The 18,144-nt window shown below is 50.8% G+C and overlaps 6 protein-coding genes across 6 annotated transcripts; 2 read left to right on the forward strand and 4 right to left on the reverse strand.

The window, feature by feature from the left end:
- Positions 1 to 276: 276 nt before the first annotated feature.
- On the reverse strand, positions 277 to 2,047 carry N7519_002645 (ferric reductase family protein; the record flags this gene model as incomplete). Its single annotated transcript, XM_057289423.1, has 2 exons — positions 277 to 702; positions 725 to 2,047. 2 exons carry the CDS (start codon positions 2,045 to 2,047, stop codon positions 277 to 279), a joined length of 1,749 nt encoding a protein of 582 aa, XP_057150625.1.
- Positions 2,048 to 3,937: 1,890 nt separating this feature from the next.
- N7519_002646 (uncharacterized protein) lies at positions 3,938 to 6,691 on the reverse strand (the record flags this gene model as incomplete). The annotated part of the gene is made up of 3 exons (XM_057289424.1): positions 3,938 to 4,297; positions 4,369 to 6,213; positions 6,263 to 6,691. The coding sequence occupies 3 exons, from the start codon at positions 6,689 to 6,691 to the stop codon at positions 3,938 to 3,940; spliced, it is 2,634 nt and encodes an 877-aa protein (XP_057150626.1).
- Positions 6,692 to 7,452: 761 nt separating this feature from the next.
- Positions 7,453 to 11,408, reverse strand: N7519_002647 (translation initiation factor 3 subunit CLU1; the record flags this gene model as incomplete). The annotated part of the gene is made up of 4 exons (XM_057289425.1): positions 7,453 to 11,016; positions 11,083 to 11,138; positions 11,194 to 11,266; positions 11,370 to 11,408. 4 exons carry the CDS (start codon positions 11,406 to 11,408, stop codon positions 7,453 to 7,455), a joined length of 3,732 nt encoding a protein of 1,243 aa, XP_057150627.1.
- Positions 11,409 to 13,455: 2,047 nt separating this feature from the next.
- Positions 13,456 to 15,375, forward strand: N7519_002648 (ATP-binding protein; the record flags this gene model as incomplete). The annotated part of the gene is given in 5 exon segments (XM_057289426.1): positions 13,456 to 13,736; positions 13,802 to 14,167; positions 14,221 to 14,462; positions 14,521 to 14,865; positions 14,879 to 15,375. 5 exon segments carry the CDS (start codon positions 13,456 to 13,458, stop codon positions 15,373 to 15,375), a joined length of 1,731 nt encoding a protein of 576 aa, XP_057150628.1.
- Positions 15,376 to 15,653: 278 nt separating this feature from the next.
- On the forward strand, positions 15,654 to 16,790 carry N7519_002649 (uncharacterized protein; the record flags this gene model as incomplete). Its single annotated transcript, XM_057289427.1, has 3 exons — positions 15,654 to 15,791; positions 15,850 to 15,961; positions 16,063 to 16,790. 3 exons carry the CDS (start codon positions 15,654 to 15,656, stop codon positions 16,788 to 16,790), a joined length of 978 nt encoding a protein of 325 aa, XP_057150629.1.
- Positions 16,791 to 17,171: 381 nt separating this feature from the next.
- Positions 17,172 to 17,870, reverse strand: N7519_002650 (SNF2-like protein; the record flags this gene model as incomplete). The annotated part of the gene is made up of 1 exon (XM_057289428.1): positions 17,172 to 17,870. One exon carries the CDS (start codon positions 17,868 to 17,870, stop codon positions 17,172 to 17,174), a length of 699 nt encoding a protein of 232 aa, XP_057150630.1.
- Positions 17,871 to 18,144: the final 274 nt, after the last annotated feature.

Consider the following 18,144-nt stretch of genomic DNA (forward strand, 5'->3'; position numbering starts at 1 on the left):
ACCTAGGTAGATGCTCGAATCAAGAATCCCTAACCAAATCGTGCATTTTGCAAAAAGGATATGTACAACTCTATAGACCCATACTGACAGGAATATCGCTGCCAGAAAAGAAAGAAAAAGTCCAAGTATACAAGAATAGCCAGCTGCAAAGCAAACCGGACAGACAAGTGAAGGATTATACAACAGTATAATCCTACGTAAAAGACGACAGTGACCATCACAACAAGCACGCTCATACGCCGAAAAGGACAGCAACTTATATCTATCACATATAATCTACCAAGAGAAACTCTCTTCCACATAATCAACACTGGTCTTAGTCTGCCTCTTCCGACAAACGCGGCGAACATCATCACTCAGACCGCCATTGCCGCAGACCAGAACGCCCATGGCGCCAATTTGGTTCTCGACCTCCATTCCAACCAACGTATCAATGTTAGGACGACCAGGGAACATCTGCACGGTTGCAGACGGGCTCTGGATCTCCTTGGTGTTGCGCGGCCGCGTAACAAAGAGCATGATGCGCAGCACCTCGCGACGGCGATCCATCGCCAAGATACCAGTCATCCAGGGCCGGATCCACTCCAGGTGTTCGGGGGACTGGATGATCCAGACGAGTGTGACACGGCGGGCAGCGACGGTGCCGTTCGCGAACCCAGCGACGAGGTGGCGGACGAAAGGGAACGTGGTGGGTGATACCGACTCCGCCGGCGAAAAGCATCACCGTACCGTATGAGTCCATGGTGTGGATGTTGCCATATGGACCCTCGGCAAAGGCACGGAGGGTAATCTGTGAGGTCGGGGAGTTCGCAGCGCGCTGGAAGAGCTTGTCGGTCATTCCGGTGCGGCGACGGACGAGGAGAGAGATGGTTTCTTTTTGGGGCACGTTGAGGATGTCCTTGCTTGTGAGTGGGAGAGACTTCTCGTCGGAGTTGCTGTCTTCAGTTTCGCTCCAGCCAACGGAGAATGGGTGCGAGGTCCACAAGCCCACTGATGGGATGTAGAGGTAGATGTGCTGGCCGGGGCGGAAGGTCCAGGGGCGGGCCATGCGCAGAGTGATGCGCATTGCGTCGCCGTGCATGGCTTCGATGACTGCGGTGGTGCATTCACGGCCGCAGTTGCGGTACACGATGATGAAGAAGCGGGTGGCTCGTTCGAGGGCCCAGAGAATGATGGAGGCAAGCAGATAGGTTTGCGCTGGTAGCCCGTTCAGATGGACCCAAAGGAAGCCCATAGAAACGGCTGCAATGGCAATGTGCAGGTGAAGGAAAGTCTCATAGAATGCATGGCGAATAGGCGAGGGCGAGTGCAGCAAGAGCGCTGTGAACGCACAAGCAGCCACCAGGCCGGTCAGCAAAAAGCTGCTTTTACCCAGAGCCATTCCGACAATCTTCCAGCCTTTCTCATTGGCTTTGGGGATAGCCCAAGCAAACACGTGTGCAAGACTTTCCAGCACCACGATGCGGCCGAGCCATCGGTGGAGCAGATTCCATGTATCGAAAGGCACATGGAGCATAGCAATTAGAGGGTTGTTGCGGCCTGCCATCAAGACCAACGGAATCAAGTTCACGGTTGCCATAACTCCAGTGCGGTTACGGATAACACCGGCAAGCGTGTCTGAGTCGGACCCATAAGGAGTTGTAACACAGCAAAGTGTGACGTTCATGGCGATGACGCCGGTGACAAGGAAAGCATGGAAACGGCTAGGCAAAGTACCCATGTTAATAGCTGATGAGAGCTGGAGTTCACGGTTGTGTCGGCTGCGGAACAACGCAGCATATATGATATGCTCCTTGATCCAGGCAAAGGTATTGTGTGTGGAGACGAAGTACCGTTGCCGGTCATCGGTGAAGCTTGCCAGGCGTCGGAGATGGCGAGAGAAGCGGAAGGCAAGCTGCCAGATGTAATAAGCAGCGGCAGCAAGGCCAAGGGCGAGGATTGTATAGCGTGCCAGGTCATCGTTAACGGCTTCGTAGTAGGGATTGTAACCATGTCGTTTTTCGATGTATTCGATATCCGTTGCGCTGGTTAGTCCAGCGAGGGACATCGCCAGTAGAAAGGAGTGCATGATGATCCCCAAAGATGCTGCACGTCAAGTGCTTAGGACCAAACTTGGGTATGGTTTAGCGAGGCCAGCTCGCTAGGAAAAGAGTGGATTGAAAAGGGGGAACCTTGATATCTGGGCCGTCCCCACAGGAGGCTCGGAAGATATTGTCGAGAAAACAGCGAACGGAATAACCCCAGATTGCTTGGTCAAACGACAGAAGCAAGGATCGAAGGGATTCGGGTGTTTAGGGTTTTCTGTTGGGTGGCTGGTGTGTCAAGGAAAGGACCTGCCTATATTCTAATGTATAGAAATCAGAGGGAAAGCATGGAATAAAAGCCGTCTGTCGGTATTTAAGTCCAATTGGGTCCAGCGAGAAGACAAGAAGCGAAAATGTTCACAGAACAGCGGGCGATGTTTGTTAAAGGCTGTTGTCGACGGGCAACAAAAGGAATGCCAGTGATCCAGTCACTGTAAAAAATGGGCTAAAGATGGAAAAAATGACCACAATGACACAATGAAGATTGTCTCAAAAACAAAGGGAAAAGAATTGAGACAATGTCGATAGTAAAAATCAAAGAACAATGGACAATGAAATATCGAAAATAGAAGAAAGGACTGTTTCCCCTTGTGTCCAGTCCAGAAAGAGAGAGTAAGACAGGGTCAGGGCCAACTGGACCAATATGTAGAATTCAAGCAAGACTCTCCACCTCCAGCACGGTCCGCATCATGTGGAATCCGCTTTCCATTTTGATTTCCGGGACTTTTCTCAATTTTCTCGAAAGAGGGGGTTTGGCGCTGGGACCACAGATCGGTGCAAGGGATTTCTCCTGTGCGTATCGAGTATAAAGGCAGACGATCCTGCAGATCCATTGCAGCGAATCAGGGGCTCATAGTTTCCAGTAGCCTCAGCAGACTTTGACAGAAGATGGACCTGGAACATGCGACAGGTCAAGCCCGAGCTGTCGAAAAGTGGCGGGAATACCGATGAAGGGCTATGACTGGCCAGTACTGTTCGACAGTGAAACAGCGAGTGGACAGGCAGAGTTTGACAAGGATCAACAACCGCCACACAAACCGGCATACATACGGAGTCGATCCGCGGCAATCCTTGGCCAGCGACTGGTTTGTTTGAGAAAGGGGCCTTTCCTTCATCGATGAGCCAATCTGCAGGCGGGAGTGGGGGAAAAGGAGGGTTTGTGGGGTCACGTTTTCAAATTCGACTCTCCATTAGCGCCCGTGTCAACCCATCAGATACTGAGGCCAACGGAGCAATCCACATTAGGGGTGGTGAAACAGTCCGGTCATAGGCTCTTGCTCCAGTCATCACTGTAAAAGGTCATCTCCGTCAAGTTGTTTTCTTGGCATTTCATTTATATCAGACCTTAATCTCCTCTCACGGAGACCTTCGGAGAACTGTGCTTAGCCCTCTGATGGAATAATTTACATATTCTTGCCATCGGTCCTATACTCCGTTTTCCGTTTAGAGTAGTGGCTTGGCGACCTGAAATTGGAAAATATGCATAATCCGATGTCTTACCCTGATTGTGTCCTGCAGGACTATATCATTCAAGGCCGTCCCATGTTGGCCCCGGAGTTTTGTCGGTCTGCAAATTGTTTTATATTAAGTGCCAGATATAGTGTGCATATAACTTGTCTCAGTTCAAGGTCCAATCGAGAACTTTTCGAGGCCTAAAGACTTACTAGCCCCAGGTGCCAAAGTTTGAGAAAAAATTTTAAAAAAAATTACAGATGTCCTGAACAAACGCCTCAACGGCAAAAGCATCAATCCAAGGCCATGGGTATCAAATCAAAAGCCCTACCTAAAACACCGATTTTCCCAAAAACAAAAGCGGAACAAAAAAGAAAAAAGCCTCCAGGGCTGGGCCCCGCTCAGAGAAAGCTGAGCTCATCGTCACTATCGTCATCCTGGTAACATGGAATGACCGTTTGTCGAGCCCTCGGAGGCTCGACAATAGGACGCATGGTTGAAACTGAAGGGCACGTAGACCTTCGTCTCTCTACCGTACGATGAACCTGCTTCGCAGCACGCTCCAAAGTGGGCCGAACAATAGGCTGGCGTGGGCTGCTTTCTTTGTGATTGATGATCACGACTTCAACCTTCCGTGCCTGTTGTGCTGCAGGTGTCATCCGTCTAGTCAGATTGGCGCTGCGCTCTCGCAGGATGCCTCGGCGAGTGACTGGCTCCACAGTAGAATTGTATCTAGTCGGGTAGGAGGCCGTATTTGGGGGCTGTTTCCACCCCTGTCAACTACAACCACCGGGGTGGGTCGTTGCCGTTTTCTAGGCCGTATGGATGAAACCTCGGCGTCCTCGAAAGTCCGTTTGGTCGCCGTTGGCACGGGAGATGAGGTCAGACTTGAGACAGAATCGTCGAAGCGGTCAGACCCAGGTGAACTGCTATCCGTGTCTGTAGAGGAAGCGATGCAGGGCACTGGGCTTGATAGCATGCGCATGGGTCTTTGAGCCTTTTGCACGATGATGGGTTTTCCCTTGGTCGCCGGCGTACATGCCACCCACTCGCCAATACTATCTTCCCAGCGGAACAGGCCTGTACTCTGGCTAGATTGCTCGGGTTCTTCTAAAGATCTTTGGGCAGTCCCTTCCTGACGCTGTTTTGCCACGGCCGCCTGCTGAACGTCGATGGCCCACATATGGTCATCGGGATCTGCTGTAGCTTCTGCAAACTCCATAGCAGCTTCCGCCGCGACTCGCCCAAGCAAGGCGGACAAAGCTGAGGTATCGGCTAAGCGGGCGAGTTGTGAAACCATGTCACGTATTTCACCGCCAGTACGTTCGGTTTCATCTTCTGCAGTTTTGCTGAGGCAGCGAAACGCTTGGTGCACAAACAATGCTAATTCTCTAACGATGTCTGAATGAGATGCTATAATCTCCGCGCATTCGTCAACACTGGCTGTTGACGCCATCACGTAGTGGTTATTGTCCAATAAAATTTTGTCGTTGCACTGTACAAGGCTGGTGGCTAACAAGATGCAGCCACGCCGTAACAATTGATGAGGGGTGTTGCCAGCCCGCTGCGGGGCGGAACTTGACTCGAGTTCTCGCTGCAGAGCAATGTGGAGATAGCTTGTAATATAGCGCGCCTTCGTTTCAGCCACACAATCAGTGTCATCGAAGGCACGAGAACGTGAAATGTGCATGCCGCAGAGCGCTGCCATGAGGCTTATGACGTGATTGCTCAGTGCATCCTCCACCTGCAAAGGACAAGGCCGCGCAAGATTTGAGATTTCCCACGTTGTGGTGGAGGCAGTCCTGGTCGCACGACGGGGAACGGTCTTTCCCTTCACAGCTGGTTTTAGTGTAGGTCTCTGAGCAGCAGTGACAGGGCGGGCATCACTAGCTGAGAGAATCACAGCTTCAATCAACCGCGTAGCTGCAGGACAGTCTTGATCCTCTTTCGAAAGGGATATCGTTGCTCGCGTCATCCAGCTAGTCCATAACTTGGTTCCCATCCATTCTGGAGGTAGCACTCCCCGTAAGAGAAGCTTTGCAAGTTCATCAAAGATATAAGAGCGATTGGCAACGCCATGATGAGCATACTTGCGTAATAATCGGATCGGATCTGAAGGGTCATGTTCAACCACTGGCCTTAAAGCCTGGGGATAGGGGTAATTTTTGCGTGTAGAAAGTAATGTAGAGAGCAATGAGTCGCTTTCTTCGGGCGCAAAGGAACGACATTTCTCAATCAGGGCGCAGGCAATCGAATCTGTAATCCAACGATTCTGTATGAGGGTAGAAACTAAGTAGATACCCTGTGCGCGGACAGCCTCGCGGAGTGGCTTCCAGCCTGTCCCATAAGGCGCATAAAATGCTTCCAATTCTGTAAAATATGCATCGCACATATCTTCGTCCCCATCCTCATCCAACTCGTCCTGTGCTTCTTGCTCGCTCGCAATAAATTCAGGAAGACTTCTTGCCACCATGGACAGCAAGGATCGTGCACCACGTCTACTGCCTTCAGACGAGGGCTTCACTTCTTGCTTGGATATCATAGTGTTGGAGAGGAAATTTTGGAAGACGCGATCAAGGTTGTGTGCTATGTCGGCGAATCCCGAATCACCAGACTGGTCGAGGAGTTCTTGCCAAGGACTCTTGTGGAGCGAATATCGATCACGGAAGACTTGCGGCTGTGACAATCGGATATTGGGGTTGACTCGGCCTTCCGGTCGTTCTGACTGTGCACTCGGGGGGCATCTCCCATCTCCTGCCAGTGATGAGCGGTGTCGCGACCTCGATAGCGCCGGGCAGGGTGCGTGGGGCTTCCGGACTGCGCATTGATAGTCTATTGCGCTTTTTCCCGCCAGTCTCCTCTGCTTTGGACGAATATTTGTGTCTGGGCCGTCGTCGCTCGGGCTTTTTCCCTGGAATCCAAGCTGGGTCGTTTTCATCCGGATCCGCATCCGAGCCTGAGCAGTTGTGCCGGCTCTCTTGCTTATGGTCGGTTCCTGAGGCACGCACATCACTGCCCTCTGTAGTATCTTGTGGTTTCGACTCGGTCGCGATCATCGACAGCGTTTCTTGGTGCTTTGCGATTCGACGGCAGATGGAGGTCAAGGGGCGCAGGACACGGTTTGCCCATTTTGCGGTAGCTTGGGCGTCCTCCATTTGGGACAAAGAAAATAATAATATCTGCTAATAGCATACAACTGTCCAAAGAATCAGCACTGTCACAGGTGTTTGTCTTGGTTATTGGGGTCGCACAGTACCAACCCGTACTAACAAACTCCTCAGTGATGCATGATAGGAACAATGATGGCACTCGACCAGGTATTGCCAATAATGCAGCAATAATCCAATGTAAGTAAGATATGCCAATAAAGCGCGCGTTAAGTGGGAAAATGAATGATAACATTCGATCAACATCAGATTAGAAGGCAAACAAATAAAACAAACATTGACTAATGCGGTAAAGCGGGCCAACACAAATTGCCTTTTATGGCGATCTTAGTCTCCCCAGTACCTCGATCTATACAATTAGTATAACAGTCAAGTTCTTCAAGGTATCTATCCATTCAATTCCCAATATTTGCATATTAACGTAATGGATTCTACTCAGAAAGAGAAAATGACCCAAGTGGCAGATCCGCATAATGCACCAGATATGAACCCATATAAGACAACCGAGTCCTTTCCATGCACGGCCCGAGAGACAACCCAACCTGGCATATGAAAGCAAAAATGAAAAAAAGGAAGGAGAGAGGAGAGAGATCTAAAATACAACAGTTCTTTTCGCTCATCAAGCCTGCCCACCGATCCCCAAAATGACAATGGATATAGATATTAACACATGTAATAACCAAGAAAATAAGAACGGGAACCAATGAACGCAGTTTAAATTGGCTGGAGTTGGCTGGCTAGGGAATCATTTATGCCTTGTTGGACTGCTTGGAGCCGCGAAGCTTGGGGTTGCTGGTGGCGGCACGCTTCTTCTGCTTAGAGCGCGAAGAGCTGGTGTCAGTACCTTCGATGAACTTCAGGAGCTCGTCGATGCTGCGAGAGTCGAGACCTGAGGGATCGGCAGGGGCACTGATTTCAGGCGCAGTCTGGCCAACCTGGGGCTGAACACGGGTGCCCATGGAAGACACGCGAGGGTTCAGAGGGTTGCGGCGCAGACGACGAGCCTGGATGTCCTTGGCGTGCTTGGCGATAGATACAGCGTTCTGAGTGAGCTGCTCAAGCCAGTTCTCGGCCTCCTTAGTGTTGCGGTCTTCGGGTCCGAGCTGGGCGAGGAAGATATTGTATGCCTCACGCATCTTGCCGACGGCAGCCTTGGAGTCCTGGTCCAAAGCGAGAGCTTGGGCGAGCTGGAAGAGAATGGTGGCGGTATTGATGGAATCCTTGCCAAACAGTTCCTCACAGATGGAGAGGGAGGCCTCGAACCACTTGCGGGAGTCGTTGTACTGCTTGAGGTGTTGCAGCATCACGGCGGCGTTGTTCATCGTGGTGATGGAGTCGGGGTGGTTAGGACCGTAGATGATCTTCCAGACATCCATGGCGTGCTTGATGTAGACCAGAGCGGTCTTAGTGTTGCCAGAGGCATGCTCGAACAGACTCAGGTTGAGGTAGCTCAGAATAGTGTCGGCCGAATCGACACCCATAGTGCGCTCGGTGACGATGACGGCCTTGCGGGCCAATTCAACAGCAGCCTCCTTCTCATCAGTCTGGTAGTACAGCATAGAAAGCTGATGGTAGAGCTTGGCGACCTCAGGGTGCAGGATACCGTAGATCTGCTCGTGCAGAGACAGGGACTCAAGGATGAGCTCCTGGCCCAACTGCTTCTGGTTCTGCATGAGAGAGATACGACCGGCCTCCAGGGCCTCCTCTGCCAATGCGCTGCGGGGAGCGGCATCACGGACCAAAGGAACAACATTCAGAATGTCATCAGCAGTGAAAGTGACAGCGGGCTTAGCCGGAGCCGGGGCGGTGCGGGTAGGGGACTTGTTGTCGCCGCCCTTCTTCTTGCCCTTCTTCTTAGGCTCCTCGTGTGTAGATCCATTAGTGACAGGAACAACAACCTGCTCCTTGACCTGATCCTTGGTGAAGGCGAATTCACGGGCACCGAGCTGGAGACCCAATTTGACGGAGATGTCACGCAGAAGCTGCAAGTGTTTCAGAGAGTTGGCCCAGTCCTTCTCGAGGGAGAAGCGGAAGCGGATGGTGACCTGCTTCTCAAGATCGGCCCGCAGGGACTCGGGGGTGACTTTCTCAAAGGAGAAGTCGCCCTCGGGGAAGATCGCACGCAGAGATTCGTCAATCTCCGCCTTAGGAGCGGCGTTAACATCCGAGCCGAGGAGACAGTTCAGCAAATGAGAAAGGCAAGATGCGACGAAGGGAGCGGGAACATTGTTCAGGTAGCGGTTGGCAACGTGCTTGAAGGCACGAGTAACCATTTCCTGGACCAGGAGGATGGACAGGGCCTGCAGGCGAGGTCCCTTCTCGGCGGACTGCTGGGCCAACCTTCCGAGGTAACGGATGTTGATACCACGCTTGTGCAACAGCTGAGTCAGCGACTGACCGTCCATGGGGAAGCCAACGTCGCCGTCGTGCAGGTCCTTGAGCAGGTCGGGGATGACCTTGGATCGCAGGTGATCACAGGCATCCCGAACTTCCTGCTCATCCTTTGCCCATTGCTCCTTCTCCTCCTCAGTTTGGGGCACCTGGCCGCTGAAAACATCGGGGTTGAGAGCAAGGTTGAATCCAGAAATGTCAACACGCTCTTGGTCCGCACTCTCCTCCTCGGTCTTGCCCTCCTTGGCAGCCTCGGCGCTAGCAGCCTTACGGCTCTCCACCTCGGCCTTCACGTACTGGCTCATCTTGTGGCGCCAGTAGGACTCAACCAACTCAAGTCTGAGGACGGACATGCGGTGGGGGTAGACATCGCTGCCTTCCTCCTCCTGCCACTCAGCATCCAGAGGAGCAATGCGGTAGAGGTCCAGGACGTACTTGCGGCCGTCAGTACCCAAAAGTCCCTTAGTCTCAACGCTACCTTCCAGGTCGTGGCGCTGGTTCTCCTTGTCCCAGACAGGGTGCTGCTTGACACGCAGCGCCTTCGAGAGCTTCTCGAAGACCGGAACAAAGTCTGCGTGGGTGGCCACAACCTCCTTGCCCTCAACACCACCGTAGTCGATCTGGTGCTCACCAGGCTCGCGCTGCTTGAAGATACCAGGGACAATGCTCTGGCCAACAATACGCTTACCCAGGTAGTCGACCACCACAGTTCCGGGGGTGAACAGACCGTCGATATCAAGCTGGTTAACAGCCTTGATACCAAGAACGTCCTTACCCACGGCCACACGGGCGGCTTCATCGCCACCCTCGGAGGTGAAAGTCCCAACGCCATCGGCACCGAAGGAGTAGAATATGTTGTTGTAGACAAAGATCTGGGCGTCCCGCGCCTCAGTGGGGTTCAGAGGAGCAACCTCACCCCGGGCAACCAGGACTGCACCGCGAGCGGCGGCCTCGTTGTAATCGGCGAACAACTTGGAGGTCAGGCGTTCCCGGAATACACGATCCTGAACGGTCTCGCGGGGCAGCTCGCGGGTAGTCTGGAACTCCTCGTTCCAGTCACGCAGAGTCTCGGCGTTATCAACACCAGAGATCAGGTAGTTCTCCTGCGAACGGGTGATGTCGGGCTGGTGGGCATTCAAGCTTGAATTGCTAGGGGCGATGAGCCATGGGCTGTTGGGAATGGCGTTCTGGAATGGGAAAGTGGTCAAAAGATCCTTCTCGTTGTTGTACTCCTGCAGAGCCTCGAAGGAGGCGTTGAACGAAGGCGAGAGTTGGGAGATGAGAGTGAGCAAAGAGTGGGCGCTGCCCTTCTTAGGGTGTGTTTGCTTCGGGAATGGGTCGAATCTGACGCTCGAGCACTTGTTCACAAAGAACCCAGACACATGGGCAGTGATCTGGAATTGTTCACCTTCGTTAGTAGCAACCACAAGGTAAAGCAAATGGCCCTTTTGGCGGAGGTTGTACGGAACAGGGTTCCACGCGGACAACGAGATGGACTTCACTGTCTTGGGCAGAGGAGCCTCCGCGGTGGGCAAAATAGTCTGCAGTGGTGAAACTCCAGTCAGGTCATATTTGGAGAGCGAGTGTTCCTTCTCCGACTCGCTAGCCTTGATAGCGTCTGCCGTAATAGCATCGTGCAGGGACAGGCCAGCGGAGATACCATGGAGGTTGTCAACACGGTCACCAGAAGCACCAATTAGCTCCCTGATCCGCACAACATGCATGCGAGCCTCCTTTTCGGTGTAGGGATCCTCGACCAGGACGATCTCGGAGTCGGCCTGGAGGCCCGGGACCTCAGACAGCTCGACGAAGTCGTTGATGCGGTTGCCGTTGAACTCGAGGTGGAAGCAAGTGTATTGGAAGGTTCCCGGTAGCTCGACAATAGACTGGCGGACATCCTGGACCTGTTCTTGGCTGGAGACCTAGAGACACAAACGGGTCAGATAAATTTTTCTCCTCTTTATAGCTTTGCGAAACATCGGACTCACCATCACTTGGATCTTATGCGGCGCATGAGGGAGCTTCACGGAGATCTGGAAAAGACCTATAGTCAAATTAGAACGCCGCTGTACAGTTCTGCGTCCGGCTACCAAACATACCACCCGCGTTGTCCTCCTCTGTGCCCTCGGGCGCGGTGCCATTGGCAATTTCTTGGGAAGCCTGGGGGGGCCTCTGTTCCTCCGTTAGCTCGTGTGCCCTGCATCTTGTTTTACCCGGAACCCATGTTGTATTCCAATGGACCTTGCCCAGCATGGAGGCTCCAGGGCCAACACACACCTTTCAAGTGCTCCAACTCCCCGTTGGTCTGTGCCATTGTGTCGAGCCGGTTATATAAAGAGCTTCGACAAAGTAATAACAGTGAACCCTTATCTCACAACCGTCACGCGAGTGAGAGACAAAGTTCGGGAAAATGGAACGGGAAAAAAAAGGTTGGGGACCTGCGGGGATTCGGCAGATAGAAATTTTAGTATAGTATACAAATATAAGGGCAATTGAGCAAGAAACAGAAACCCCGTACCCAGAAAGTTGAAAAAAAAAAAGGCAAGGATGAATGGATAGGACGGTGAAACTGGGAAACCGGAGAGAAAATTTCTCGGATGCGGCATTCCCTCGGAAGTGCTCGGGCGGTGGGTTCGGGGAAGGGCGCGGAGAGGGACATTTTTTCTCCACAATGTCTGCAATTTGCCTGTTTTTACTTGAGAAAGATGGCGTAATTAGTTCGGAGTGGTTTTTTATAGGTTAGAAATACTATACTGTTCCTTGAGTAGGTCTATATGATTTTCATTGATTGGCGTTGATAACTATCAATTTCATAGATCTACAAGTAGGTGCCTGGCTGCCTCAGGTTTCAATGATTTTCAAATGTGCGCACATTAGTTAGCGATTGTGTATATACACCGTGGCATTTTATTTTATTTACCTTTTTTTCTACTCGTGAAGAACTATCTCTGTTGCAAGCTTTGTATTTAATTGATCCATATCGATTGACAGAGGAATATGAAAATGTATATCGCAAAGACGGTGGAACTCCGGGTTTCAACATAGAAGCTAACGGGGTGACCCTATTTGACTAGTTATACTATGCACTTGTCTGAAAAGAAGGTTCATCTGCGAGGCAGAGATGTAGACAAAACAACATTAAAGGTGTAGATGCTAGCACGTACTGCTTTATGTCCTCAAGGAACTTCCTTTCCAAATCATGCAGATTATGGACCCTTCCGGTTCGGATATATATGTAACAAAAGTACAGACCAAGGATAGCAAGTTGCCCCAAAAAAAATGAAAAGAAAAGAAAAGCTAGGATCTGTAGCATGTTCAGATCTTACATATTCCACATCGTATTTATTCTCAAGGGACCCCTTTAGGAATTTTAAAATGGTTGAACCCTTAAAATATCTATATGCCATGTGCTTCATCTCCAAGAGCTTTATGGGAGCTAAGGACATAGCCTTTCATCACAGCAACGCCAAGTTTGAATACATAGAACACGTGCAAATCAAGGTAACATTCAAATTGCCATCGAATTGAGGGCAGCGACCACGGGAGATATGGTTCCGTTTTGCCTAGGAGTAGACTATACCTAGGTACATATGTACAAATGTAGTTATTCACCCCTACTAGTAGATGTAGAAATTGAATGAGCCCTTTTCTTTTACATATCCATATGTGTGGTTTAGATTCTACTCCGTACTTGATAAAACATCAACATTGAAAAGGCTATTACGGATTAGTGCGGTATATATCGATGGCTTGTTTGTTTACCTCTAGAGCCAACTAGTTTTTTTTTCCAAGGATCCACCGTCTTGCACACAGACCCTAAGAAAAGACCAATTAAAAAAACCCACCTACGCATTTAATGAAATATTGAGGAATTGAACCTGTAACATTGTCCTGGTACCCCGTAAATCCTATGACGATCGAAGATGGATGTTCCTGATTCGATCGCCAAGCCTTCTGCATCCCTGGTTCGTTGAGGCTGAGGCCAACACCACAACTTAGCCACAATCTTCTTTTTTTTTTGGGACTCCCTTGTTTCTTCTAGTCTTTCTTTAACTTTGCTTCTTTGTTTCTTTATTTTCCTTCTGATATCAAGGCTCTTTGGTCCGTCCAGTTTTCCTGGAGTCACTCCTTCACCGTGACGCGCCACTCCCTGGAGGTGTGGCTTTGCGTGAAACATCTACAAGTCTAGACTCCTAGCAGTACACTCCTTAAACCTTTGTGTGTTTTATGTTGATACAGCCCCTAAACAGACTATCCGTGGCCCTGATTATCTCTGACGGACATATACATTCTCTTCATTGCCCGCATTTTGCTGAAGGACTTGGCATCCCGGCGTACAAACGCCAAGAAGCCCAATCAAGATGCTATGGAGCCGACTCGCACAGCCTGCGAGGTCCTATGCCCGGCAGGGCCTGCCAAGGCCCCTCAGGATTAATAGCCGTGTTGTGATGCACACACCAAAGCGTTTCAACTCCAACCCCCAGAGCACTGGCCAAATGACCCCTGACCCCACTGATCAGAATGATTCGGATGAAGGCAAGGGCAAGGGCCGTGACGGCGATTCAGACCCCAACTTGAAATCTACGATTCTCAAGATGCTTGAAACTGCGGCAACTACAGCGGCATCAATTGCTATTCTAGGGTAAGGTCTACATATACCTAGGTATTATTCAACATAGGCGTTACTGTGGCTAATTTGCTTCCAAGCGCGGCGGGATACTCGTATCACCAGTACTACAAGTACTTGATCTTGGACAAGATGGACAATGCGTTCAATCCGGGTGATCCTGCCCTCGAGGTCGCGGGTGTTGTTTCCGGGAAGCACAAGTACCGCCATGAGGAACATTGGGTCGTTCGCAACGAGCAACCCAAAATCGACGATATTGTGGCTGGGAAACAAAGTGGCCACTACTATCTAATGATTGGCGAAAAGGGCACGGGCAAGACTTCAATGCTTTTGGAGGCCATGCGCAAGATTAATGGCAACAGCTGTGCCTTGTTTGAAGCGCATGCTGATCTCGAAATCTTCCGGATCCGACTGGGCAAGGCTTTGGACTTCGAGTTTCACGAGGAGTATGCTTATACTGTTATCACCATGAAAGCAGAATGCTAATAGGAATACCCAGCTATGTCGGCAGCCTTTTCAGCATTCGTGGGCCAAGAGACACCACGGCTCTCTTGGACATTGAGCGCGCCTTCAACAAGCTAGAGAAAGTGGCTCTCAACAGAAGGAAGATTGGATCGACTCCTCTTATACTGATCATCAACAGTACCCATCTAGTTCGAGATGACCACGACGGACAGGATTTGCTTGAGATGATCCAGCAGCGTGCCGAGCAATGGGCTGCTAGTGGTCTCGTCACAACAAGTAAGACCCTGACGAACGTCATTTCTTCTTGTCATAGGCTAACTTTATTGCTTTCAAGTTCTTAACAGCGATGACTATTGGGTATACGAGCGCTTGAAGCGTTATGCAACCCGCATGGAAGTCATTACCGTGACAGATCTGCCCAAGGACAAGGCGATGAGTGCTTTGAAGAGATATCGCCAGCAATTCCACAACGAGACACTTCCATCTGCGGTCCTCGAGCAAGTCTATGACAAAGTCGGTGGTCGACTATCCTTCTTGAACCGCGTGGCCAAGTCTCAGGATGTCACGAAGACCTGCGATGAGATTTGTCAAGCCGAGAAAACATGGTTCTTAAACAAGTGCTGGATCCTCGGAAAGGAGATGGATGATGATGTGATGGACCAGCAGAAGTACGCCGTAAGTACACACCATAGGATCTTCTGGCAATTCCGTCGGTGCGACTGAAACTAATTCAAACCGCGACACAGTCTGCCGCTATGGTTCTGGCGAAAGCTCTGGTAGACAAAAAGAGAAAGAGATGGAGTCAATCTACCACCATGAACAAGGCCACATCCTGCCAGAAATTCCGCTTCATGAAGCGCGCGAGATCATGACCCGTGCCGACTTTATTCAATCTTACGATCACGACAATATCTTCACGATTGATTCGCGAGCCATGGTGCGTGCTGATTCGGTACCCATGCAGCGTGCCTTCCAAGAAATCTGCGCTATCGAGAACTTCGACAACCACTTGGAGGGCACCTTGGAGCGCATTGGAGACATTGAGAGTCTTGGCCGTACTCGCGAATTGACTATCAAAGATCTCTGGGACAATGGCAAGTATCGCGTCGTTGTACGGGACAACCACGGACGAGAGAGTGGGACAGTTGAATTCGCTGTGGCAGAACGCGAAGGTGAAGATCAAGATTAGCTACTTTGTATATATGTCATATCTAATTTACGGACGAGGAGTCCCGCTGTAATTACAAATATATACATACATATGTATTATATGGCAGACGAGTCCCCGAGTCCTGGAGCTCGGCAAAAGTAATAGTGACATCATCGTATGCTCACCGCTAACCAAACATTCCGCCAGCCTTCTCTTTTTCTCTTCCAAGCTTCAACTGAGTGAAAGCAATTGACAGTGGTTTTTGCCATAAACTCTGCATTACACTCAGCTTGCTCTTCAATTCTGGAAGCCTCAAAATGCCGACTAAGACTCCCAAGAAGCGAACTGTGTCGTGGACCGACAAAACGCGACCCGCGCGCGAGTTTGCGATGACGGCCACTGCACAGACCTCTCGATTGGCGTGCATCCCGTCTCCAGCCCGCTTCATCCTTGTGGTCCTAAGCAGCCTCATTGCGAGCTCCGTTCTGTTCACACTCACATCCACCTTGACAGTGGGCGATCTCGGGCCTATCAGCAAACACCTCGAAGAATGGTGGGAAGTGGGGGGGCTTGATAGCCTGGAGGGCTGTGGAGGTCGGATTAGCCTGGGTTCTAGGATTTGATGGTAAGTATCAGTTGCCATATACATGGCCCCTTGCGTCCGGACACGCGGTTCCGACAGCTATATAGACGATGTACACGGACTAATCTTGTGGTTGCGTTAAGGCCGTGATGTGGCATCGTTCTTATTCCTGACCCACCTGCCAACATACTCTCTCTTGTCGTTCTTCTACGGTATCCGCCCAACTTCTGCGCTGATAGCATATGGGGTCACGATTGTCTCAACGGCGCTTCCCTTTGCCCTCCTACGCCGGCCCTCGTCCGTCCACGACCTTTCGCGTGCGCCTGCCGATGCAGTTGCCAATCGAAACATACTACAGGACAAGACTATCACTATCTTCACGACGCTACTGGCAACCTCGGTCTTTAGCGTTGTGCTGTATGCCAGCTATGCAACTTGGCTTCCTACGCAGCTGGTCATTCACTTCGAGGGTCTCCCGGATATCAGCGCGGCGCATGCTGGTCCCGCCGGCTTGCCTGTACTCTTCCTGACGCTGCTTCCTGCTGGCTGGGCCGCGCGTGACTTTTTATTTGTTAGCTCCACTGGCTACTCATCCACTCCCGGTGAGTCTGCAAGCTGCTGCGAGGGTGAATATTTGGCTGCAGCTATTTGTCGCAACACTTGGGGCAAATTGACCACGAAGACGAGAGTTTTAGTTTCTCGGTCGATTATTCTTGCGCTTGGCGTCCTGCTCAACACGATTGTTCAAGTGGCCGGCACAATCAGTGATGTCTCTATTGAAGGTGCCGCCACTTGGGGAGCAGTCTGGGCATTTGCAACCCTGACCGCAGGAGCAACCTTCGGCTGGATCGAAGCCGTTGATGGTGTATGATATTATACGTGATAACGACGGCATGAGGTCTGTGTGCTCTCAAGTTGATTTTCGTTGCTTCGTTTCAGCTGCGCCGGGTGCATGAGAGGTAGATGGAGTGAGACCCTCATATCCAGTATTCTATTTCTTAAAGCCCTCTTGACATTAATGTCCCCGCTGCCTTTCTTGCAGTTCGGTATATACATATGTACCTTCTGCTGATCGACCGTGTGGGGCTATTGGTATCAATCACTTTCTTCATCTAAATTTCCAATTTCTATCCTTTTTTCTCCGACTGTCGACTATTGCTATATCCTTACTCGAAGTGTCCATCGATTATACTTCTGCTTTTGTTTTAATCTGATATCTTGAAAATGCTTTGGAATTGAGATTAATCATAAGTCAAATGCGGCTATCTGGACTAGTCGAATCGCGGTCTTCAACATTGTAATTGTCGTAAAACTTGAGCTTGCCCTCTTCGTTCTCGAACTGTTTCGGCTTTGCATAGCACGACAGCCCCACTGAGCCTATGTCGTACGTGATGATCATGACTTTCAGGCTGCTATTTGGGTTGTTGAAGTTGTCAATCAGACTGCGCCGCTCCTGATCGTGCAGTTTAGCGTGCATGGCTCGGGTGCCAATCAACGCAGCGTTCAAAACCACCTCGAGACACCAGGCATTAAGGGGGCAGCATTCGACGATTAAAGCCTTTTGATGGTGGCGATACTGAGCTGTATCAGCAGCTTCCAATACTCCGTGGTTTTGGACCAGACGGAAAATTGCTCTCAAACGGGGCGACCCCTCCGTGAGGCAATGTACGAGCTTCATGGCCCTTTGAACTGGCCACAAAAGCTCGCCTTCCTGTCGAACTACACGGTGTATCCACTCTGCCGTCAAACCTTGGTCGCGCCACTTGTACAATTGCACGGTGTCAGTTTTATCGCCGGCTGACCTAAAGCGCATGTCCAGTCGCGCAAGTTTTGTGGCGCAACTCAAGACACTCAGTGAGCGAAGAGATCTCACACCTGAAACGTTAAACTTGGCAGCCTGTCCTGCTGCCTCCGGTGTGTCGGCAATGGAAGTCGACTTCCTTGTTTCCATCAAGTATTTCCTAAGAACCGTATTAGTTAGTACTCCCCAACAATTCTTCAGTGAGTGCAGGTACACTTACTCTGCTAGTAACTTGTGCTGGACTTGGTACTCAAGCTTTTCTTCGTTCTTGAAGACTGGCAACGCAGCCTTACAGAAGGCCTTCTTGAGATTATACCGAACCGTGACCGAGGTCCCATCAGACAAAGGTAAAGTAGATGGAGGGATCTCATCGAGAGCAGCGCGGAGGACGGAGTTAGAGAAAGATGAGAGAAAGATGAGAGAA

The sequence above is a fragment of the Penicillium mononematosum genome (assembly GCF_028829835.1).
Source record: "Penicillium mononematosum strain IBT 11891 chromosome Unknown utg000002l:1.0-8112719.0:1.0-8118358.0, whole genome shotgun sequence".
Lineage (NCBI taxonomy): Eukaryota > Fungi > Ascomycota > Eurotiomycetes > Eurotiales > Aspergillaceae > Penicillium > Penicillium mononematosum.